This window comes from Uranotaenia lowii, chromosome 3 (assembly GCF_029784155.1).
Source record: "Uranotaenia lowii strain MFRU-FL chromosome 3, ASM2978415v1, whole genome shotgun sequence".
Classification (NCBI taxonomy): Eukaryota; Metazoa; Arthropoda; class Insecta; order Diptera; family Culicidae; genus Uranotaenia; species Uranotaenia lowii.
The window spans coordinates 263,155,440-263,181,043 of record NC_073693.1 but is presented as its reverse complement, the minus strand read 5'-3'; the positions used below and the strand labels follow the sequence as shown (position 1 = coordinate 263,181,043).

Below are 25,604 nucleotides of genomic sequence, written 5' to 3'. Positions count from 1 at the left end.
ACGATTATACATTTTTAGTCATAGATAGGTTCATATTTATATTGTTAAGTTCTTACTATAATCAATTAATTTAACTCGAATTTTATCAATAACAGAGTTTACTTGAAATTACTATCTCTATTATACGTATATGACATTTAACGTTTTTCTTTATGTAACTATTAATATTCTCTACAAAAGTGAGACCGTTTTACAACAAACCTGTACTCTGTATGAGGTGCTTGAGGTACAATCACAAAACGGAAAACTGCCGATCCAAACCCAGGTGTGCAAATTGCACGCAATTCCACGAAGAAAATGTGGAGTGCACACAGAGACAAAGATGCAAAACCTCCGACATCGGTTGCCCCGAGAGAACCCGACAAAAAATATCAAGACAATCAAGGCCAAAACCACGCTCACATATATTGAAGCGCAGGAACAAAACCCCATACTTACACAAAATAAATACGGGCTGTTGGACAGCTTAGAGGAATTCCTTAAACTCCCTCAGACTTTCGCCAAAATGGTCTCCGGAAACAACACAAACAGAGCGGAATACAAAACCAAAGAAAAGCCGAAGCGACCATTGGAGGAAGTCATCATCGCGGAACAAATGGAGGTCTCTGCGGACAAAAAAAATGAACGGAGCAGGATGAAGCAGAAAAAAACGGCGTTGCCCTATTCAACAGATTCAAAACATCCGACTTTGAAAGGTGGGCTCAACATTTGGAAGCTCAACAACGTGAAGCGATCAACAAACAACTGTGTGGATACGAAAAAAATAGCGAAGCAGAAAACAATCAAAAGGGCGACATGCTAGCACCCAGCTCTGGGTTGGCACAAAGTCAGGACAGAAGAAGCCGGAGCAGATCCAGATACAGGCAAATAACAAAACCTAATTCGATGAACTCGAATTAGACTGAAAGTAACCAAGAGAACGTAAACAGTAAGTACACTTTATAACATTCAAATGAGTTTGAAGATACTACATTTAAATGTACAGAGCATAGAGAAACATAAAGATGAACTAGCAAGAATATCAATAAAAGAAGACTATGAAGTTGTTCTAGTTTCTGAAACATGGACGAAGCTAGAATATGAGCGGTTGAAATACAAGACACCAGGGTATAATTCTTATTACAAGTCTAGAAACGACGGTTATGGCGGTGCCGGAATCATGATTAATAAAAAAAACTTCAATCCAAAGAAATAAATGTACCATCCTCCCTTAAACTTCAAGCTATCGGCAGGCACATCCTACCTACCTAGTATTGAGGAAAGGGATTTCAAACAAACAATTGAGCAAATCTTTCAACTGTTGATAACATTTAGGAAAACCGTTATCGGTGGAGATCTGAACGCTCACCATGAGTCGTGGGATCCACTACATTCCGACAGAATAGGAGAACTACTTTTCGATACGTTAAAGGATGCGAATTTAATCCTGCTGAATAATGGAGACGCCACCTAAAGCATGGATCACCAAGAATCTGGACGCACTGTTTATTATACCGTTGCGCTCCTAGTTGTTGGATCTGGAATGTTTTGACAGTACTTTGTTCGGAAATGTTTCCTCTATGAGTGCTGAAAATTTCATCACGATTCGTTTTGTTCCAAAAAAGTTACACGTGATGGAAGCCGCGAGACGAAAATAAATTTTGAACACCCACGTTAAAAACCGACATAGTCGGGTTTAAAGAATCGCGAAATCGTTGAAAATGCTCAAATCAACCGTGTGCAGCGTTCTCAAACGTTTCCGTGAGATGCATACTATCGATCGGCAGGTTCATACCAAGCGTTATAGTGGACTTAAGAATCAGAAACTGCATTTGAAGGTGTTGAGAACGATCAAGGCAAACACAGGGTAGTTGGACTACGACATCGCCAAGAAATTCAACGCGGACCGGTGCACCATCAGAAGGATTAGTCTGCGCGAAGGAATACGATCCTATCGGGCCAGTAAGCAACCAAACCGGACATTGAAGCAGAATTTAGTAGCCAAAGGACGTGCCCGGAAGTTTTACAACAAGATTCCAGCGGAGTACAACGGATGCATCCTCATGGATGACGAAACGTACGTGAAGATGGATTTTTTGCAGCTTCCTGGCCAAAAATATTATAAAGCCACTGCAGTGGTGCACTGCACTGGTAGGGGTGATGTCCCCGCCAAGTTCGAATTCGTTTTTGCCGATAAGTTGGCATGAAAGTATTTGATCTGGCAAGGTATTTGCAGCTGCGGACGAAAAACCCCGGTTTTTGTGAAAAACAAGACCATGGACTTCGAAATGTATAAGGAGGAGTGCCTTAAAAAACGTTTTTTTTTTTCGTACATTAGATCTCACAAAAAGCCAGTAAAGTTTTCGCCAGATTTGGCAAGCTGCCACTACAGCAAAGAGGTATTACGGTGGTATCGGGCCATCGGGTGGATTTTGTCGAAAAGGACATCAACCCACCCAACTGCCCTCAATTCCGCCCTATCGAAAAATTGTGGGCAATTGTCAAGCAGAAGATGAAGAAGAATGATAGGACGACTCGGGAAGCAACAGAGATGAAGAGATTGTGGAACAAAATGGCCGCTGAGGTCAGTGTATAGGGTGTTCAAACTTTGATGAGTGATTCTAGACGAAAAGTTCAAAATTACATCAAAAAAACATCGAAATATTTTTTTCTTATTTTTCCTTTGAAGTGCAATAAAAACCCTACATTTTGATTACAAAACATTCTTATTTCGTTTACATAGCTCCGAGATAGACCCGTTTTAACGCGTCCAGATTTGTAGTGATCCATGCTTTATATTCCGACAGAGCTAAATAAAACCCCTTCGGTAATAGATTTGGTTATAGGTAGTAACCCCGTTGATCATGCTAGAGACCCAAATGACAATTCTTCATTATGGAATAGGCAGCCGACACCTTGCAATTGAAACTAAAGTAGATATCGGATACAAAAAAACAGACGATCACTTCATAAATAGGAGACTAGTTATGGAAGGTATGAAAAAGCTCGATAATGAAATCATACTATCAACCAAAGACCTTCAAACTGAAACTCGCAAAATTCTAAGATCCTCGAAACAAAAGTCTAAGCATAATCCGAAATATTGGTGGTCTGAAGAAATAATGCAGGCTTGGGAGGAGAAACGGTGCGCAAGAGCAGCCTTCAATAGGACGGGTAGCATAAATGAGCTGATATCTTTTAAAAAGAAGGAAGCCATTTTCAATAATGTTTTGGGACCGGAACACTTTCGGACCGAATTAAGAACTCGCGATTAAACTTAAAAACAGTTTTTCTTAAACTGATTAACGACACTTTATTTCGTTTCGATTGGGGGTTTATTGGGTCGATGTATACACGGCGGTGGTTTCGTTTGGACTGTTGTTTAAATTGTGTTGTACACAAAGTGGCGAAACAGAGAATTGTATATAAACCAAAAAGTTCCCTATTTACAAACAAACACATTTTCATATTGTTCAAGTATTAAATTTGGAGAGAAAAAAGCATAAACTAGCAGTAAACACTCTCTTTCGCTCTACCATGAACAGAGCTCATCTCTTCTGAGAGGTGTTTTAGATGTGTTTCGGGATGGTCTATATTCCCGTCATTTTCTTTGTTTCTATACCACTAGGCGGTGAGATTATACTCAAACATATGCCGCCCGCCTTGAAATCTCATTTCAAAACTATAACGGTATTTGTTTACTTTGGGCCACTTGTGTTTCCTTCTAACAGTACTTTCCTACTCTTGCTGCAAAACAATACATTGCAGTTTGTTTTGATTACTCTTCGTTCCCTGAACCTGTCTCGCTGTGAAGAGTATAGTGTAGAAAGTGTAGGAGTATATAACAGGTTTGATCACTGGTTTGATGTTGCTGAACTGGAGCCGCTCGTACCGGGTGAAAGTATCGTTCGTTCCGGATGGAATCGATGCTGCTGGCTGCTACTGACGATAGTGTGGACCTGGAACTGGCAAGGTAAGGACCAGACGTACTAGTTTCCTCGGAGTTCAGTGTAAATGCAAACGGCATAGCGCAGTTTCTGCCGATAATACTGTTTTCAACAGTATCGATGATGAGTGATGTTCTGTTTTTTTTTCAGTCGTCTCTCTACGAGTGGTGCTGCGGTGATGGATATGAAAACGGAGTTTAATGCATTCAACCGGTTAAGTGCTCTAAATTAGCTCTAGAACTTTGCAAGGATGGCACAGGGTTGGGTGCTCATAGTAAATCATGCAAAAAGGTAAGTTTCGAAAACTTATTTGGTTTACGTTGTTGTCACTGCCGTTTTTGTCCAACCGTAGGTTCTGTTGCTGATTGGACCAATTATTGGGATGTTGTTGCTTCCCATCTGGAAACTCGATGAACGTGCTAGCTTGTCGCGGGCCGGAGGTGACCGATGTGGATCCGAATCTGTTCAGTGGGACGTCGTGTGATGCTGATCTGGATCCTCCCGTTCCATTTGTTGATGGTGTTGGACAGACTTAAACGGTTTGTTCGACAATGCTGGGTAGTTTTCGCCGACTAACGTGAACTGTAGGATTGGCACACAGGAAGAGCAGCACTCGGATCACCACGCATGACTGACCTTTGTAGTTGGACACGAACAGGAGGTAGACAGCAGATGACTGCAATAGATCTAGCAGGCTGGTGTTGCTCATGTTGTGTGGCTTAAATGGTGTAGCGCTGATTTAGTGCTGCTCACGACGCTCTGGTGCTCTGGCGCAACTGGAGGATGATCTGTGGACCTCGACATGGATTCGCTCGACGGTATTTCCCTGGGTGTTGGTGCTCCAACACTGATCGATGATTGTGTGGGTGTTGCGTCGAATCTGGATCTGGATCGACCGATGGATGGATACCTGGATGCAGAGGGAAGTGCTTAATTTTTGAACAACACTTAATAAATACGGGACTTCCCTGAATGCGGAGGCGCTGGGCCTCCGCGAGCGCTTCTAAGAAAGCATAATGACCTCATTTCAGATGATGACACCCTTATTCAAGAACATCTTTAGCTTTAGGAATTCTGGCTAATCATTTAAGTATGGGGTAGGAGTTTGGAAAGTATAATTTGACCTTTCTTACGATGGTGTTTGAATTGATGTGTCAATAACGAAGATTTACAAAGTGATGTGGTTCTTCAAGTAATAGGGTTTGTTTTCTTGATTTGGTTAGAGCAGATGTCTTCAGGCGATGGGATCCTGGATCCGATGGGATTTATGGGCGATATGGGTGAACTTAAAACTCTTCAAACGGTTTGCGTATAATTCTTCTGCTAATGGTGAACTTCAAAGGCTTTGGTAGGGTACTTCGAGCAATCGAGATACTTCAAACGATAGGATAGGTGCTCAAGAAAGTGAAAGTATGATACTTCAGACGATATGTGAAAGGTCTTTCAAGCAATGAAGATTTCTTAAAAGGGTATGATTCTTCAAACGCTATGGGGGAACTTCAAGCGATATGGTTACTTCAAGCAAATTGTGTGGTGGACTTAACTGAAACCTTGTGTTTTATTTCTTGATTAACTGTTTCTCGTGACAACTGAATGCTTTCTCTGCTTTTCAGTGACAAAATTCTAACTCAAGTGTATACATCGACCCAATAAACCCCCAATCGAAACGAAATAAAGTGTCGTTAATCAGTTTAAGAAAAACTGTTTTTAAGTTTAATCGCGAGTTCTTAATTCGGTCCGAAAGTGTTCCGGTCCCAAAACATTTGGTCCTTCGAACCGGATGACCGTCCGGAAAGTGGTTCCGGAACATAAAAACGGACTTTAAGTGAAGACAGCCGAGTGGCCGAACAATCAAAGTGTGAACCATTTTGCACTCACGAATTCGCCATCGCTGTGTGCTGGACTGAAGTGATTGTTGTTGAAGACAATAAAAGTGCATCGCTTAGGACGCTAACTACGCTTGGCTTGGATGCAATTAAGTGCATCGGACTCCAGTGTGTCAGCCATTGCAATTTATGAACAATAAGTGCTAACAAAAAAGTGAAGCCGATACCTGAAGCAGCGGAGCAGATATCCTACAACAAGCAGATATTCTACGAAGCAGAGAACAGCTGATTGAACAGCAGCGCAGCAGAGGACAGCTGATCTTGAGCCACCAACAAACGACGCAACGCCTGAAGGAGCAGTTTTTGGAATTAATACAGCAGGAAGTATTAAAAAGGCTTGATGCATGAGGCCAAAAATAGTGCAAATAAAAAAAAAGAATTGATTGTGAATTGATCTTTGATTGCATGAAGTGTGCCCTGTCCGTTAACTATAATTGGTCTTGGATTTCTTATTGGCATTTTTACTTTGCTTTCACTGGTTGTGCCCACTCGCTGCTGTCAATATCGGGTTGCTAAGTCTCGTAATTCGCGTCGCGATCGGATGGAACGTAGAGTTGATCAAATTTAAGTGCAAATACACTAAGTCAGAAGCACATAAGGTGCATGTCAGAGCACATTAAGGTGCATGTCAGAGCACATTAAGGTGCAAGTCAGAAGCACAGAAGGTGCAAGTCAGATTTTTTGGTCAGAGCTATTCAGTACTGGGCGGATTGGATCCAAGGTGTTTGAATTTGTCAGAAAATACAAGTTTGCTGAAGAATTTAATATTGAGTCGGAGACTTATCAGAATTAAGTCTGAATGGTCAGAAATTAAGTTTGAGTCGGAGATCTTATCAGAATTAAGTCTGAATCAGTTTGTGTCAGAATTCTTAAGTGAATAAATTGGAACCTTGTTTGAACCTTGTCAGAATTGAGTCTGAGTCAAAATTTAAGTTTTTGTCAGAAATCTTGTCTGAATATTGTCGGAAATATCTATCTGAAATATTGTCAGAAATTGAGTCAGTGAAATTTGGTCTGAAACTTGTTGGAAATTGAGTCAGTTTACAAGTCGTCTGAAAAATTGTCAAATATTAAGCCTGTGTCAGAAACAACGTGTCAGTTTAAGAACTTGTCTGAAGGTACAAGTTTGAATTCGTCAGAAATTGGAAGCCTAAGTAATTCTGTATTGGACGAATCGGGTCCAAGGGTGTGTGATTTGTCAGAAATTGAAAATCGTTCGATATTTTGTCAGAAATTAAGAGCAAACTCCTGAACTTCAACGATTAATTCGCCCACGTCAGCATTTGAGTCAGAAATTCGTCAGTTTGGACAAATTTGGTCCAAGTTTGTCAGATATTTTGGAAATTGGAAATTGGTTTCTCGTTTTCCCCAATTTGGGTTGAATCGCTGCTTTTTCAGCTCTGAAACGTCAGAGTTATTGAAATTTAAGTAGAAGTTGACAGTATTTCCAGTCAGAATGGCAAAAAACGTTCAGTTGAAGTTGCTACAAAAGAGAGAGAGGCAAATAGTGCTGCTCATGGACAGTGTTGACCGATTCGTGCAGAATTATGAACCAGATCGTGATGAGTGTCAGATTGCTTCAAGGCTCGAAGCCTTGGAGCCTGTGTTTGATGAATTCCACGAAGTGCGCAGTAAAATAGAAATGATTGTGTATGAAAGCGAAGAGAAGAAGGCCAAGGAGCTCTACGGCGACGCCAAGGATGAAGCTGAAGCCCAACGTGAGGAAGAAAACGACATGCTGCTGCTGAGTTTTGAGGACCGTTTCTTCCAGCTGAAGGGTGCGCTATCGAAACTTCAACAAAAACGTAAACAAGCTCCAAACGACGACAATTCCTTCGATCATCAAGCCCATGCCTCCTTTGGGTCAAGAGTTAAGCTGCCAGAAATCCGATTGCCCAGTTTTAGTGGAAAGCTTCGCGAATGGGTCTCATTCCGCGACAGTTTTCAAAGTTTGATCCACAGTAACGATCAACTTGCACCCATGGAGAAGTTTTCATACCTCAGGTCATCGTTGAGCGGCGGAGCACTTGAAGAAGTCCTCTCTATCGAACTGTCAGACGTCAATTACGCTGTCGCCTGGGAGATTCTAACAGAACGGTACGAGAACAAGAAGCTTATAGTGAAGGCGTACCTAGACGCACTGTTTACACTAGAACCGATTAAGAAAGAAGGGTACGAGAGCATCAATCATCTCATCACGGAGTTTGAAAAGAATCTGATGATGTTGCAGAAGGTCGGCGAAGACACTGATGGTTGGAGCACCATTCTAGCGCACACGCTCTACTCGCGACTGGACTCTGTCACTTTAAGAAGCTGGGAAACACAACACAACTGCAAAGAAGTACCCAAATACGAGGATATGAGGAAGTTTCTGCGCAGCTACTGTTCCGTCCTGCAGTCAGTTGCTCCCGCTAAAGAACCCCGATTGAATGTCGCAGATCATCATCAGCCCAGAGCCCAATCAGCAAGCTACACAACGTTTAAGTCCTCAAACCAGTGTCCATTCTGCAATGAAACATGGCACTCACCATTTCACTGCCAGAGATTCCTTCGATTGAAGATATCTGAACGTGTTGAAGCCGCCAATCGAAGTCGAGTCTGCAGAAATTGCCTGCAGCCAGGTCATTTTGCGACGAACTGCACTCGTAGCAGTTGTCGGTTGTGTCAACAGAAGCATCACACTATGTTGCATGCTACGCGATCCTCCGTTCCAAATCCGTCAAATCCAAGACTCAGTCAACTGTCAAACGCACAACCTATTCAAGAAAGCACCCATATTAATCCACAGCAAGCCTATCAACAGCAAAGACAACAAACCATGCCAATAGTTACGGAATCACACACTCAACCACTAAATGCAACACACAATTCACCAAACACAACCACACAAATCAATTCACCTATGCCAAGCACAAGCCAAAGTTATGTAGCACTACCTATCAAGCCTACATCAAATACTCTGCTTCCTACCGCTCTCATCAAGATCAAAGACCGCTACGGTAACGCTCTGATAGCCAGAGCCCTGTTGGACTCTTGTTCGCAACATTGTCTGATGACAGAAGAGTTTTCGAGAAAGTTGAAGCTCGAAGAAACACCCACGTTTTTGTCAGTCCAGGGTATTGGGTCGTCTGAGTCAGTGTCAACGAAAACCATACGTTCTGAAGTCTGTTCACGTTCGCTAAAAATCTCGGGTTTCAGAGAAACCATACAGTTCTTCGTTTTGCCAAAACTTAAGCTAAAAATACCCACAACATCGTTTGATCCTTCGCCCATGTCGATTCCCGATTCCTCTTTGCTAGCAGATCCTAACTTCCATGAGTCAAAGCAGATCGATGTCATCATTGGTGCTGAATATTACACAGATTTGTTAAGGAATGAACGAAGAAAGGTCACGAATGGTCCCACGTTACAAAACACAGTTTTTGGTTGGATTGTGTCAGGTCAAATGGTCGAGTTTCCAAAAAACGTTTCACATACTTTAGTTTGCCCTACAAGCACCTACAGAAGCAGCTCACGTAGTTCTAGGAGCTCAAAATACGCAGCGTTGAGATCTCGAACTGAATTGATGCACCTACAGTCAGAGTTGAAGCGGACCGCCCTACCCAAGAATGAGTCAGATTTGTGTCAGTTAAATGAGTTAAGGTACTCATTTTTTGAATAACCTGCGTTACAACTATGTGCAAAATTACAGCAAGGATTTGCTGAGCAAAAGTGTCGTCAAATTTTAAGTCAGAGGGAATGAATTCAGTTGAATGTCATTCAAAAAGAAAAATGCATGATTGAGTTAGAATTTTGTCACTGAAAAGCAGAGAAAGCATTCAGTTGTCACGAGAAACAGTTAATCAAGAAATAAAACACAAGGTTTCAGTTAAGTCCACCACACAATTTGCTTGAAGTAACCATATCGCTTGAAGTTCCCCCATAGCGTTTGAAGAATCATACCCTTTTAAGAAATCTTCATTGCTTGAAAGACCTTTCACATATCGTCTGAAGTATCATACTTTCACTTTCTTGAGCACCTATCCTATCGTTTGAAGTATCTCGATTGCTCGAAGTACCCTACCAAAGCCTTTGAAGTTCACCATTAGCAGAAGAATTATACGCAAACCGTTTGAAGAGTTTTAAGTTCACCCATATCGCCCATAAATCCCATCGGATCCAGGATCCCATCGCCTGAAGACATCTGCTCTAACCAAATCAAGAAAACAAACCCTATTACTTGAAGAACCACATCACTTTGTAAATCTTCGTTATTGACACATCAATTCAAACACCATCGTAAGAAAGGTCAAATTATACTTTCCAAACTCCTACCCCATACTTAAATGATTAGCCAGAATTCCTAAAGCTAAAGATGTTCTTGAATAAGGGTGTCATCATCTGAAATGAGGTCATTATGCTTTCTTAGAAGCGCTCGCGGAGGCCCAGCGCCTCCGCATTCAGGGAAGTCCCGTATTTATTAAGTGTTGTTCAAAAATTAAGCACTTCCCTCTGCATCCAGGTATCCATCCATCGGTCGATCCAGATCCAGATTCGACGCAACACCCACACAATCATCGATCAGTGTTGGAGCACCAACACCCAGGGAAATACCGTCGTTTCGTTTGGCGGTGGTTTCGTTTGGACTGTTGTTTAAATTGTGTTGTACACAAAGTGGCGAAACAGAGAATTGTATATAAACCAAAAAGTTCCCTATTTACAAACAAACACATTTTCATATTGTTCAAGTATTAAATTTGGAGAGAAAAAAGCATAAACTAGCAGTAAACACTCTCTTTCGCTCTACCATGAACAGAGCTCATCTCTTCTGAGAGGTGTTTTAGATGTGTTTCGGGATGGTCTATATTCCCGTCATTTTCTTTGTTTCTATACCACTAGGCGGTGAGATTATACTCAAACAAATAAAAAGAAAAAAGAATCAGCACAGCAGAAATTCAAAGACTTTGTTTCTAGTTTCGATCCCCAAACACCCAGTACTGTTATTTGGGAAAAACTTAGAAAGTTGACAAGAAAAAAACGTCAAACGAATAATGTATTGATTCACGTAGAACAGACTCTCGCAATCGAATTCCTAGACAAACATTTTCCAAGAGAAAGGCTTGCAGCAGAATCTGCAGACTCCACAAACAACTATGACTTGATAGACAGCGATTTTTGGCATAGGTTTTTATCAAAAAAAAATGCAAAGGGAATGCGAAGAAATCAGCCCCAGGACCAGACGGTCTGACATACCCTATGTTATTACAACTTCAGCCAAAAGTTAGAGATAATGTGATAAGAGATCTAAATAGTATGTGGAAACCCAACCGAATAGACCACTCGTTAAAAACTATCAAAGTAATAGCTATCCCTAAAGCTAACAAAAATGTAGAGACAGTAGAGAGAACAAGACCAATATCCTTGCTAAATTGCCTTTTAAAACTGGCAAATGCGGCTCTCTTAGAAAAATTGCAAATGTATCTGAAAAAAAATTCGAAACTCTCGGATTTGTCCTTTGGATTCAGGAGAAAAAAATCTACCATACGCTGTTTGGAATATGTTACAAAACGAGTAACAAAAACGAAACAGCAAAAAATGTACTCGGCGATAGTTTTTGTGGACCACACAAATGCATTTAACGCTGTAAAGATTGACAAACTTGAAGAAACGATGCGGGAAATGAGCATACCTGCTGAATACACTCAGTGGTGTGTGTCAGTTATGAAAAATAGGAAAATTATGCTCCAAGTAGGCGAGACTACCATGACCCGATATATCACCCAAGGCTTACCACAAGGCGATGTTCTATCGCCAACCTTATTCAATGTTTACACCTCGTCCCTACATAAAGTTAAAGTGGATGGAGTTACTATGGTGCAATTCGCGGATGACTTCGCATTCATGATAGAAGCCAGGACTCTAGAGGAAATAAATCAAATAGGTAACATCTTTCTTCAAAGATTTAAGGAAAAGGCCGAACAATTGAACTCGTTTTGAACCCTCATAAAACAAAAGCCATACTATTACTAAAAAGCTCTAAAGATTTAGACATACATATAGAATGAACCAGGATAGAAACAGTTAGAACCCATCGTTATCTGGGAGTAATACTCGATAGGTCTCTAGGCTATGGAGTTCACATTCGAGAGCTCACAAAAAACTTAACACAAAGGCTTAATATCATTAAAGTAATGAGCGGAATAAAAAACGGTGCACACCCACAAACTCTAGGAATGGCTTATAATGCATTGTTTAGAAGTAGCATTGAATATGCAAACACCATTTATGGTTCAGCATGCAAGACTAACCTACAAAAGATCAACGTTTTGAATAACCAATGCCTACGTAAAGTCACAGGATGCTCCAAGTCAACTCCCTTAAACACTCTATATCCTATCGCAGGTCAAATTCCACCACAATTCAGAAGAATAAAGAGTACCGGAAAACAACTAGTTAAGCATTACTACAATAATTCACCAATCAGAAAACAACTAGAGGACGAACCACAAAACTACGCGATGAAACCCACATTTCTGCAAATTTTCGTTCAGATTCATTACGATTATCTTCAAAAAATAGCACCAGTAGTAAAACACTTTCAAACGTTCCAAGTAAAAATAGAGACAGAATTAGGAGAAGGTTCGTGGAGGAAAAAAGTAACCTCCCCAAAAGTACTCAAACAAGTTACATTGGGACTTCTCCACGGAAAGTACAAAAATAATCACATCATATACACTGACGCTTCTATCGCAGACGATACAAGCGGAATAGGGGTATATCATGAAAAATCAAATTTTCGTTTAAGCCTGAAACTGGAGAACCATGTTTGTAGTATGACAGATTCCAAATCCGGATGCCAGTACTTGGCTCTACGCGCGGAAGAAAACGAATGCGACGGAATAACTCACAATATTCTCCGAATGCTCACCGAATCAAATACAACCGTACAATGGATCCCAGGCCATGTAGACATCAGCGGAAACGAAATTGCCGATTTGCTTGCAAAAAGAGCTATACATCAAGACAGAATTCATTCAAATAGAATATTCGCACACGATGGCTACAACTTCTTCGATAATCTTTGTGTAGAAGGAGCACAGAATTGGTACCTCGAATACTCTGCAATAAAAGGAAAGGGCAGTAAATTTTTCCAATTACAAAATACGATACCTAGCAAACCCTGGTATCACAACCTCAAAATCAGCAATTTTGAAATCCGCACACTTAACCGCGTCTTCTCCGGTCATGATTATTCTAGATACTAGCTCTGGAAGATGAAAATAGACAGCGATTGTCTATGCGACACCTGCGAAGTAATTGAAACCACTGAACATCTCCTTTTTTCCTGCTCAAAACACAACCAAACAAGACTAAAATATAAATTAGACAAATACAGCAATATCGAACAGATATATGCCACAAAAAACTCGGATTTGTTTAAAAATGTAGTAAGCTTTCTGAAATATTCCAAACTCAACATTTGATGTTATAATTAAATCGTTCTCCGTCTCTGTATGACAAGAAAAGTCGATACGACTATAAACAAAAAAGTTGGCAATATAGCTAAAACAGCTGTGCCATAAAGATGCTGTCAGCCCGTAGAAGGTGTCAGCAAGAACAAGAAAAAGAAGAAGAGCGTGCGTGAAAAATGTTTGAACGTTGAACCCCACCCCTAAACCCCTTAGATGGCGCTAGTGTTACGTCGCCAAAATTTTATGGAAGCTGATATTCCCATACGACTGGGATACAAATGAAAAAGAGCAGATTTCGCTGGAGGAACTGCGCGACAACGCTAAGTCCCTCCAGTTGAACAAAACTCCGGGTCCGGATGGCATCCCTAATGTAGCAGTGAAGGCCGTGCTCATGGAACATGCTGAAATGTTCCGGTCATTACTGCAACAGTACGAGGATGAGAGGGTCTTCCCAGATGTGTGGAAGCGGCAGCGATTGGTGCTCCTGCCAAATCCGGGCAAGCCACCAGGTGACCCATATGTTTTCTGGATACTGCTGGAAAGGTGGTCCAGAGCAGGATCCAGCTCTACACCGAAAGTGCGAACGGCCTATCCGATAAACAGTTCGGTTTTCGGGAAGGCCGCAGTACGGTGGATGCCATTCGACGTGTCATCGAAGGGGCAGACGAAGCCAGCCTGAAGAAGAGGAGAGGAGACCAGTTTTGCGCAGTGGTCACCCTTGACGTGAAGTACGCCTTCAACAGCGTCAGTTGGGTATAGATTGCATCGTCGTCCATTCATATGAGGATTCCGGCTTATATCTGTAGGATGGTGGAGTGTTACTCCTGTAACCGCCAACTACAGTATATGATCAGCGAGGGACTAGAAACAGTGAGTGTCTCGGCAGGGTCTCCACAAGGATCGATACTTGGTCCGGTATTGTGGAACATTGTCTACGACGAACTGCTGAGACTGCGTCTCTCCACGGGAGTGAGACTCGTGGGATTCGCCGACGACGTGGTTCTCCTGGCATCGGGCCCATTAACCGAAGAGGTCCAGCTACTCGCCACAGTAGCGATTGAGAAGGTGGAAAGTTGGATGCGCTCCAAGAGTTTGCGTCTGGCTCACCACAAGACCGAGATGGTGCTGATCACTAACCTGATTTCAGCACAATCAGGAACGATTACAGCTGGACGGTGCGCAATCGAATCCAAGCGTGCGATCAAGTACCTGGGGGTGATGATCGACGATCGGCTGAGCTTCACGGCCCACGTTCGACTACGTCTGTAAAAGAGCGGCAATGGCGACAGCAGTTCTCTCGCGGGCCTGTCGAATAACTCGGCGATCCGCTGCAGCAGAAGGAGGGTCCTGGCGAGTGTGACCTCGTCCATTTTGCGGTACGGATCGGCAGCCTGGAAGGCAGCCTTGAGCAGGCAGTGTAACATGCAAAAGCTCTGCAGTGTGCAGGAACGGTGTCTTCGGTAGCTGCTGATGTTGTGGTGGGGGTTATGCACATCTCGGTCTTGCTAGAGCTAGATCATCGGTTTGGACACGTGGCCTCGCCATTCTGCCCAACCTGCGGTGGTACAGCAGAGACACCAGAGCACGTAGTGTTTAACTGTCCCAGGTTCGAAGGGGTGCGTGCAAACATGCTTGCCGCCTGCGGACCAGACACGACAGCCGACAACATCGTGCGAAGGATATGTGAGGATGCCAATACTTGGCGCGTGGTCAGCGATGGGTTCACCCCAGATCATGACTGCCCAGCAGATGAGTTGGAACCAGCCCCAATCCGCGACCGGTGTAAGGTGACTTCTTCGTCGGAGAGCAGTAGAGCATACAATGATAAGACTTTACCTTCTGCCTGGTACGTCGCGCGTCTGTGTGTAGGATACCTCCAACGTTACCGTCACCGAATATCTCAGTCGACCGCGCCCTCTGCGACGGAGGTTGTGAGGATAAGACAAGACTTTCTCCGTACTCGAACTCGCAGGGGGGAGAGCATTCAGGTCGCGGAATACTCTCGGGTAGAGTGGTCTCACATCGCCATCCGATGAGATTGAGTCTATTGTTTATTGTTTAAAACATCAACGGATCACATGTTGATCCTAATGATTACTAACAAATTAAAATTAATATCAACATAAGACTATACAATACTTCATACACTTAAAATTTTTCTTCGGAATACGTTCCTTGAGACGTCGAAGTCGAAATGTTCGGAAAACCGATTACCATCAAGTCACCATTCACCGCCCAGACACCATTTACCGCCCAAAATCACCCTTTTGTGTGTATTTCGAAAAAACTGGAATTTTTTCTCCAAAAAAAAGACCTGTGTTCTGTGTCGGCATCATTGTTCGACCATTTCACTGAAAAATCATCACTTAATTATGCTAACTATAGCCAGAAATAAAATATTTGGTTTTTCGTTTCCGGTCAAATTATTGAATTCGACGCCTGTTAGCGAACTAAGCATAACTGTGCTCCTAGGGAAAAAAGGGGTTTTGTTTACTAAATAGTACCTATTTGTCCTACAATCGACTTGAAACGATAGTTTGATTTTTGTAGAATAGATTTGCGTCGGAAAATTTTCGATTTTTTCAATAGTTGGTGTTTTTTGAAGCGTTTAATGATGGGCGGTAATTGGTGTATAAATAAAAGTGTGGGTTCCTAATTACCGGTCACGCACAATTTCTTTGTTTTTAACGCATGTATTGTGTCAAAAGTGTAAATTGTAAGAAGCATATAGTTTGATTACGTTAGAAAATGATGTTTTATCGCTGAAAGTAACCGATTACTTGAGGCTGTTTGCCGGGAATCATCATTTTGTCAGTCAACGCACTTTGTTAAAATTTGTACAAAATTTGCGGGAAAGATTTCACAAAATGTATTCTCTTAAGATCCAAAATATGGTTTTGACAGCTCGTTACATGGACAATATTAAAAAGAACAGTTTCCGTGTTGTTAGATAGTTTTTCCTTAAGAAAACATTATCGATACCCGAAAAAGTCGAGTGGGCGGTAATAGGGCCAGTTGAACACCTCAACGTTTAGTTAATTATTTTTAAAAGCGTACATTTTTCGGATTCCACTAAATTTTTTATTTAAAGTAGAGCAGTTTTGAGATGTATTGGAAAAGAAAGCGAATAAAAATCTGCCGTCGTTTTTTTATTACACATGTTAGAAGTTGAAAAACCGCTTAACTGGGCGGTAGATGGTGACATGATGGTAAAAGTTTTTAGAATGCCGATGAAAGCGCTGTTAGTCCCGTAATTGTTCAGGCGAATCGGAACGTAGAGCTGCAGGTTCTGGTTTCGTGATCCTCGGGGTCGTACGCTGAGAGGTATGGCCTCCAACAGTTCGGGGCAGTCGATTCTAGCTGTGAGAAGATCCGCTACAACTAGAGCACGTGTAGCATTTCGGCGTGCTTGAAGCGTATCTAAGCCTATAAGACGGCAGCGGCTTTCATAGCTTGGTAAACGAAACGGATCCTGATGAGCCACTCGAGTTGGGTAGGATGACATCACCGTCGGGATTCATCTGAGTCGCAAGCGTAGACCCGTACGTGTGCTGTGACAGGCGCGAGTCTAGGATAAGCTGCTCTTGATTCGGCACACGGCGTGCAAAAAGCCTAGGGTTGCCAGCCAAGCGAGCCTCAAGTTACGAGTAAAGGCCGGACCTCGAGTCGTCAGAGGAGAGGTTCTTAGTCTTGAACCGTAACAAGAGGCTGGAGTTTGACTTGAAATTGAGTAAGCCGATGGGCGCTTTAGCGCGGACTTGGTCTCCCATCTCGGGTACAGCCTTCGATGCAGGTCCGGATGGGAATTATGGCCAGAGGTCCCAGGTGGACTTTATGGCGTAGGGGTACCTAGTAATTAGAGTCGACCAATTGCACCCATGGACCCAGAGTAGCATACTGGGGGAGCGGTGGCGTGCCGTGCCTTGGAATACAATCCGTAAAAAGGATTTACCACCTGGATGATCAACTGATAAAAAATAGATCCCGATAGAGGTTCGTTGAAGTGAACTTCTACATGACGTAGTTCCTCTCCGGTTCAGACAGACAAGTGCGGACGAGTCATCAAGAGAACATGTCAGACTTAGGTTGCTAGAGAGAGACCTTGAGTCGATGGGAGCAGAGATTGTAAAGTATGTATTTCCTGGAAGATGATTAGGCTTTGCGTCTAATAAATACATAACTGCAATCCGGAGAGGACCAACGATCAGAGGCGCCAATATAATTATAAGTGTGTATGATCCTCACCTCTAATCTCTAGTCGTTCCATTTAGTGTTCAGTGTAGCAAACTGAGGAGATTTGGACATTCGTCATGCTTCGGAACACAATTCTTAACAGAATTTACCTCAATGAAGAAAAACGAATTTCCTTTGCTGAACAATCAATGGTGAGGAACATTCCTATTTTTATTTCTGATTTTTACTTATATGCCAAAGGCCGTAAATCGCAATACAGTTTCAAAACATTGATACGTTACCTTCACCTACCAACACGTGAATACCTCAAGGAATATTTCGGAAAAAAAATTAAACAGACACCACGCAGTATTTAATGAATGGATTGAAATCTCATTTGTGTTTGTTTATTACTTATAGCAAAATACTATTTAGTTTTTCTTTCAACTTCATTTTTGGTATGCTCTTTTGCTTTGCGCACCGCGTTCCGTTCAAAGCCTGTTTCTGCACCGATTGTTTCGTGTCTTAATACCTACAACCTACTAGAAGTCGGTTGCATCACCTAATCACTGCTTCTTATACAAATTGGCAATCTCTAGAAATAACCGATATATTCAACCTCGAGTTCCTTCCAACAAAGTTTCTCTTTATTTGAAGCTCTTGCTGCTCCTAGATTATTTTACAAAGGCGAAACGACGTTATTTTGCGCAAGCTTCCAGCCTTAAGCCTTTCTTAATACAAACTTTGTCCGTTGTAACCGTTGCTTGTGTGATTGTACGTGAATATGTGTAATGTGTACTGTTTATAATGCGTGTTTTTGAAGCAAACATTTTTTAACGTGGTCTGCCCTTCTAACTGCTATACAAATGCATAATGTTTCTTAACTTTTTGGAGCAAGCGTTTATGGTACCTAGGCCTTTTTTGAGCCGAACTGAAAATTGTAGACTAGAATCAGTGGAAAACATAAAGCCAACATGGGAATAACCATTAGGAACTGGACGAAAGTGCTAGTTGCAAACTATTGGAAGATATTGCAATTGCAGGAAGAGAGCTCAGTTTGTAGAAGTATTTGTACAAATACTACATTTATATTTGACAAAGAATTGAATTTTAGAAGCATAAAAAACGAAAGTACATAACAAACTAAAAGAAATTATATAATTATTTAAGCATTGTCATTTTTTTATAAATAAATGGATCTTTCAATGTTTAAGACCTATTGCATAATGGTTGTTCCTAGTTGCTATCGTTGATTTTGTAAACTAAACGCAAGTTACAACTCAGGATTCCTCCGGGTTGCTTTCCTACTACAAACCTATTTCTAATTTCAGTCTAGCTTAATCTGTTAAATCCTTTTGATAAAAAGGGAATACAAAAATAAACGTGAAAAAACGTGAACATTACTAAACGCAAGTTTCGACTGCAGTATGATCGAAACTTGGAAGCAGAACAAACGGGCTGGTGAGTAGACAACTAATAACACAACAACGAAAACACTAGAACATTACGGAGGAGAATACAAAATGCAACCCTTGGGAACGAACAACTAGAAACGTACCAAAGTAGAACATAAACTATATAAAACAAAGAAAAAAAACCGTCAAATGTTTGTGAGTTACAACGTTGAAAGGCTTGTTTGTAGATTGGAATAGGAAAAACACCGACTGCCTCTACTCCAATGCAATGCCCTGGATCCAGGAGCTGAGATCCGAGCTGTCCGATTCCATCACGATCTCCTGCGGGGAATCTGGCGTAAGTAGGATTTGGGCAGCTGTTCTGCCGCTCAGATAAGCACCATGTACCGTGGAGTAGAAGTTGGAGTGCGTGTGTTCTCCGGCAAACAGAACCGATGGCTGGGAATGTTAAGATTGAACAATGTTTTCATTGGAAAATTTATCGGTCGAACAGTGTTTTTTTAAATGAAGATGATTGTGGAATGTGATTTTTTTAATGAAGAACTATGTAATCGTTTTGCAAGTGTACTTACCTTTGACTGGTGGGGACTAGAGTAGAGTGGCTGGGCTATGTTGTCGATGTCATCCTGAGACGCTCCGACGGCGATGGCCGTATATGAACCCCGGCTATAGGGTTGCGCGTGCCAGCTGGTGCACACACAGCGCTTTGGTTTTGGAATGAAGGGATCCTGCAGAAACTTCCGCAATATCTCGGTGCACTTTTCAGCGACCACTTCGTGCGATATTGATTCCATGTACTCGGCCTCCCGGCCAGAAATCCATCCCAGCAGTAGAGTGTCGGACACTTTCGAGAAGGAGTAAATCTTTTTGAACCAGTTTGCCTTGAGGAACTCTTCCTGGTCTCCATCGGCATCGGGTTCAACGGTTTCCCAGAGAAACATTATTTCACTAATCTTAGCATTAAGGAACGGTCGATCGTACTCTAGGAAGATTTTGTCTACCGTTCCGTACAGGAGTGATTCAATAGATTCTAGCTTATACTGGGGTAAACTAGGAGTGAACAATGTTTCACCTTGCTCCTTGAGCACTCCTAACGGAACTGTGCAAATCACGTGATCTGCCTCAATGATTGTTCCGTTTTCGCATTCGATTTGCACGTTTGACGTATAATGCTTTAAGCTAGAGTTCTTATTATCACTTTTTGAGTCTCCTGTTCCACCAATCGGTACTTCGGTCACCGTTTTGTCTGAATCGTCAGAGTCGATATCGTCTTCATCCTCTTCGAGGATTGTTTCTGTTTGATTGTTGTCTCGAGCCCGGCTTTTTCGCCTCCAGTGAATGGTCTTCACCGGACATGATAGTATTATGTTTTCAGGTGGTAAAGTATCACAGAGGGGCTTCAAAATGGAGCTGTAACCTGTAGGGAGCACAATGTTACCTCCCTGAAGCTCAGTATAACTGCCCAATTCCAGCAGATCTATTTCATCCATATTGTGACAACCGGTGATGCAGGTTTCCCGTTTCAACAAACACTCAAATATCAACTGTCGCAAATGTTTCTCCTTTTGGTCGTCTATGTTATTTAAGTAGATCTCCGATTCCAAATTGATATGCTCTCCTACACTGTGAATATCTGGCGGAGGAAGGTACTGGCAAAGAAAATATTCTTCGCATCGCCTCAGGAAACAGACATAGGCTTCGTAGATTTCCTGTAGAACCTGGAACGGTACCTGTTTGCCGTCCTCTGTTGCCGCCACTATTTTGTGGGGTTTCGGTATGTTAATGATGCTGATGAGTCCATGCTGCATCGCGAGCTCGAACATAGGATTGCCGAGCACTCCGTGGATCCAGTTGGCTCCCAGCTCGATCTGAATAACAAGGAAAACAAAAGTTATATGGACCATTAGAATGTTGAAATAAAGCCAAACTTGTTACTAAATACATATTTATAGATTCGTGGGAAGTCATCAGGCCGGCTTCATGGAGGGACGGTCCTAAAATTAAGGCCAATCCTCCAAAAATGCCGTGAACACGTCCCTACGCATCATCTATTCATCGACTTCAAAGTCACATACGACACGATCGACCGTGACGAGCTATGGAAAATGACGATCTGGAGGTATTTTGAGGTTTTTAGAGATATTCGACATTCGACATACCATATTGGTAGGAGTAATCACGTAGCAGACCCTATTTATTCACGAAAATTTGGATGGTCAAAGAATTCTTTTGAAATATCGTTGAGTTGAAAAACTCAATACTTTGGAATCTACGAACCTCCGAATGTCCATTACTTCTGGTTTCCTTTGAGGTTGAAGACCAATATTCTTTTTGATATCCGTCTACAGGATTTCTAAACCATTTTTGCAAACTAACTGTTCATTAAAGATTATTTTTCGATTTGAACAACTGTAAAACCTTGGTTAAGATTTTTATAAACCAGTGGAAGCTTTAATGTACATATTTTTTACATTTCTTTGGGGATTGTCCAGAATTTTTTTTTTATGGAAACCACTAATGACCAATTTTAAACGCATCGCCTTATCCCTATCTTATCTGCTCGTCTTAAATGACGTGTGCGTGTATCCAGTCAGGTATGTGGTAATGGCATTAGAAAACGAGCTGATAATGGATCAATAATGCAAGTGCAAGGTTGCATCGCAAATTTCACCAGCCCAAATCTTACATAAGGGGGTTTCATAGATTTCACAAAACAAACCACAGTCCTGCATAGTCATAACTCATAACATCCCCTCATCCATATCTGAACCGGAGATTTATGCATATAGGAAAAATAATAAACATACCTTCTGCGATCCCATATCGATTCCGATGATTCTTCCCCCGACACGGTTCCGCGCTTCCAGGATAGCGAAGTCCGAACATCCATTCTTAACGAGATGGTTAGCGGACGAAAGTCCGGCCATCCCAGCCCCGATGATGACCACTTTGTACTTCTTCTTCAGAGTACCCATCTGTTGGAACGATTTTCCCTTCGGATCCCCATCGCTACCCGCAGAAAAGGAACCAGCAGAAGTTTGCTGCTGCTGAGCCATTTTAGCTAGCCACGAAGCACGATTTTCCTACTCCCAGTGCGAAAGCACCAAACCGGAAGTGGATCTGTCGCGAAAGATTCGACCGGATCGAGCACTGTGACCGGGAAATTCCGAATTTTCACTAACTTTTTCCACTACGCGGATGAAAAACTGCGGAACGATTCGTCGCTGCGGAGAGAAAATAAAAATATACAGAAACGTTTTGACGTTTTCGAGTTTTTGATTGTGTTTGTGCGGTGATGCAATTTAAAAGCCGTATTTCGCCAACTTCACAACGATAGGGTGGCAAGAAACAAAAATCAGTGGGATGAATCTTTATGCGTAAAATACTCATGGCATACATTGTATCGTTCCATCGATGGCTAGGTAGATTTCTTATTTTCGTTTTGTGCGGATGTTCCAACTGGATTGAGTTGTCGCATACGGTCAACGGTCAGAAATCTTGGCCTAACTATTTTCGATTATCGGAACGATGTTTTGTAATTGATTTTTATAGCCGAATTATTTTTATTATTTTAAGAGGAGAAATCACCGTGAATTTGTTTTATGAAATGAATTTGCGGCTTTATCGGTGAGGGTTAAAGAGTTGAAATGAAAGACGGATAGAAGATCAGAAGAAAATTCTAAGGTGGTGAAAAGAGCGAAGAGCATTTGAAATAGAAGCTTGACCACATACTAAATTCTTTGTCCCACACCAATTAACTGTATTGAAGAAGTAGTACCCAATAGAGAAGGCACTACATTTTTCGATACAGTTAATTATGGATGGTTCGACCGCCATGTGAGTGTGCACATGTGCCGAACGGACAAAAAATTTAGCATGTGGTTGCTCTGTTAAGTCTTCTATTGTGCGATATCGTTCCATCGATGGCTAGGTAGATTTCTTATTTTCGTTTTGTGCGGATGTTCCAACTGGATTGAGTTGTCGCATACGGTCAACGGTCAGAAATCTTGGCCTAACTATTTTCGATTATCGGAACGATGTTTTGTAATTGATTTTTATAGCCGAATTATTTTTATTATTTTAAGAGGAGAAATCACCGTGAATTTGTTTTATGAAATGAATTTGCGGCTTTATCGGTGAGGGTTAAAGAGTTGAAATGAAAGACGGATAGAAGATCAGAAGAAAATTCTAAGGTGGTGAAAAGAGCGAAGAGCATTTGAAATAGAAGCTTGACCACATACGAACCATCCATAATTAACTGTATCGAAAAATGTAGTGCCTTCTCTATTGGGTACTACTTCTTATTTTTTTTTTTTTTATTTAACAACTAGTTTATTAAAGGCCTTTTACTTTTACAAGTTTCAATGTGCCGAGTGTATTCGTTTCACTAGGTTAGTAGGGAAGGGGGCCGTAATAGTCGCGGCGACTCAACTGTTAGAACTTTTTAAATAAGGGGAAGGAGGGGGTTTATATGGGGGTATTCTTCGAGAACAGTTTTCCATTAGGGTTCAGTGGTGGCCTCCTGCAGCTGTAGTTTCGATGGCTACGGTTTGATGTTGGTTTCCTTCTGGCCAGCCTTCTTTACGTTATTGTCGAACCCGTTGGATGAGAGGTGGAACTAAGAATTAAACAAACAAAACAGACATTAAATGAAGAACACATAAGGGGAGAGTTTACATGGTAAGCGGACTAAACGACCAAGTCAGACAGCTTGAGATATTTATAAATTGGGAACAAATATCCAAAATCTAAGTTTGCCAGAATGTCTCGAATTGGAACACCAGGTAATCTACCTCGGGCCCTAAGGGTATCCAGTAGCCAAGCCCTCGTTTGACCATACCTTTCACACGTCCATACAACATGATCGATGTCGTGGTAGCCATCCCCACAAACGCAAACATTGGTTGCAGCGAGATTAATACGAAACAAGTGCGCGTCAAGCCGGCAGTGATTTGACATGAGCCGAGAAATCACGCGAATGAAGTCGCGACTCAAGTTAAAATGCTTGAACCATGCCTTCGTCGGAACCTTAGGGATAATCGTATGGAGCCAACGTCCCTTTGTGCCATTATACCAGCTAGACTGCCAAGCGTTAATCGCTAAAGTGCGAGGTATTGAAAAGTATTCGTTGTAAGTTATTATCCTCTCAAAGATTTCACCTTGTAACGCGCCCACCTTAGCCAATGAGTCCGCCTTCTCATTGCCTTGTATAAGACAATGAGACGGGATCCAAGCTAAGGTAATCCTATACGAATTTTCGATCAAAGCGCCCAATACCCCTGAAATTTCCAGCAAGAAATGGGAAGAGCGCTTCATCAGTTTCATCGATCGAATTGCCTCAACGGAGCTGAGACTATCCGAATAGATGAAATAGTGGTCTACGGGCAGTGTGCGGATGTGTTCCAAGGTACAGTAAATAGCGGCTAGCTCAGCAGTGTAAACGGAGCATGGCTCTCGGAGCTTGAACGAAGCTTCAAAGCCCTCATTATACACTGCGAAGCCAGTCGCGTTTTCGATTCTAGAACCATCAGTAAAGAACATTTTTATAGGATCAATTTCACGTACTTTTGAAGCAAAGATTGAAGGAATAATGTTGGGTCGGACGTGATCTGGTATTCCACGGATGTCAGCGGTCATGGACAGATCGAATTTTATCAAGACTGCTACTCGGGTAAAAGTGACTCGTGTCCGAATTTAATAAAGAAGGATTTATTTCTAATTGACTAAAAGTTTTATAATTATCTACATATTTTACTTGCGGATTAATATTCATAAGCCTTTCCAAATTTTCTATCACCAAAGGATTCATAGTTTCACTTCGAATTAGGAAACGTAGCGATAAATCGAAGAACCGATTTTTCAACGGCATTATTCCCGCCAGTACTTCGAGACACATCGTATGTGTCGACTGCATACAACCCATGGCAATACGCAAACAACGATACTGTATTCGTTCTAGTTTGATCAAGTGAGTTTTCGCGGCGGACTCAAAGCAAAAGCTTCCGTATTCTATGACCGACAGTATCGTTGTTTGATATAACCTGATGAGGTCCTGTGGATGAGCACCCCACCAGGTTCCAGTAATCGTTCGAAGAAAATTGATTCTCTTTTGGCATTTTTGTGTCAAGTACCTAATATGTTTTCCCCAAAGGCATTTAGAGTCGAACCAGACACCCAAATATTTAAAACTAAGAGATTGAGTTAGAGTTCTACCCATCATAAGGAGCTCTATTTGAGGAGGGGAATGTTTCCTTGAAAAAACTACTAACTCTGTTTTACTAGGCGAAAACTCGATGCCTAGATTCCTGGCCCAATGTGATAAATTATTTAGAGTTTCTTGTAACGGAGGTTTAATTTGAGTGCCTTTTTTACCTGTGATATGAACAACACAGTCATCCGCAAGCTGTCGTAGCGTGCAATTTTGTGCCATACAACTATCGATTTCTCGGACATAAAAGTTATACTGCCGCTCATAGCAAGTCCGTCCCATTTGCATTTTCATCATTTTTGAGTTTATCCGTGGAATCACCTTAAAATTATCGGTAGTTTTAGGCGAAAAAAATTTTTTGAGTACTTTGTTCTGATGAACATTGAAAAAAACCTCAAGTAAATTTGTCCGATCGTGAAAATGATCGCAAGTCGGTCCCATCCAAAAAATCATCACAAGTCGGTCCCAAAGTCAATAATTATATGGTGATAGACGACCATGTAGTGTGCTTTGAAATATAACGTTGCTACTATAAGAGTTGTGCA

At 41.7% G+C, this 25,604-nt stretch overlaps 2 protein-coding genes across 2 annotated transcripts; one reads left to right on the top strand and one right to left on the bottom strand.

The window, feature by feature from the left end:
* The first annotated feature begins 7,268 nt into the window (after positions 1-7,268).
* LOC129753362 (uncharacterized) lies at positions 7,269-13,942 on the top strand. Its single transcript, XM_055749183.1, has 2 exons — positions 7,269-9,237; positions 13,551-13,942. Exons 1-2 carry the CDS (start codon positions 7,269-7,271, stop codon positions 13,940-13,942), a joined length of 2,361 nt encoding a protein of 786 aa, XP_055605158.1.
* Positions 13,943-17,808: 3,866 nt separating this feature from the next.
* LOC129752037 (peroxisomal N(1)-acetyl-spermine/spermidine oxidase-like) lies at positions 17,809-22,093 on the bottom strand. Its single transcript, XM_055747827.1, has 3 exons — positions 21,659-22,093; positions 19,424-20,719; positions 17,809-19,289 (listed from the first exon to the last, which is right to left on the bottom strand). Exons 1-3 carry the CDS (start codon positions 21,905-21,907, stop codon positions 19,107-19,109), a joined length of 1,728 nt encoding a protein of 575 aa, XP_055603802.1. The 5' UTR covers positions 21,908-22,093; the 3' UTR covers positions 17,809-19,106.
* Positions 22,094-25,604: the final 3,511 nt, after the last annotated feature.

Excerpts from the sequence above, each read along its gene's own strand:
- LOC129753362 (XM_055749183.1), top strand. The coding sequence starts at position 7,269 with ATGGCAAAAAACGTTCAGTTGAAGTTGCTACAAAAGAGAGAGAGGCAA. Across the intron at positions 9,238-13,550 it reads GTTACAAAACACAGTTTTTG|AGCAGATTTCGCTGGAGGAA; the intron begins GTTGGATTGTGT and ends CAAATGAAAAAG.
- LOC129752037 (XM_055747827.1), bottom strand. The coding sequence starts at position 21,907 with ATGGCTCAGCAGCAGCAAACTTCTGCTGGTTCCTTTTCTGCGGGTAGC. Across the intron at positions 20,720-21,658 it reads TCGATATGGGATCGCAGAAG|ATCGAGCTGGGAGCCAACTG; the intron begins GTATGTTTATTA and ends CTTGTTATTCAG. Across the intron at positions 19,290-19,423 it reads CTAGTCCCCACCAGTCAAAG|CCATCGGTTCTGTTTGCCGG; the intron begins GTAAGTACACTT and ends TAACATTCCCAG.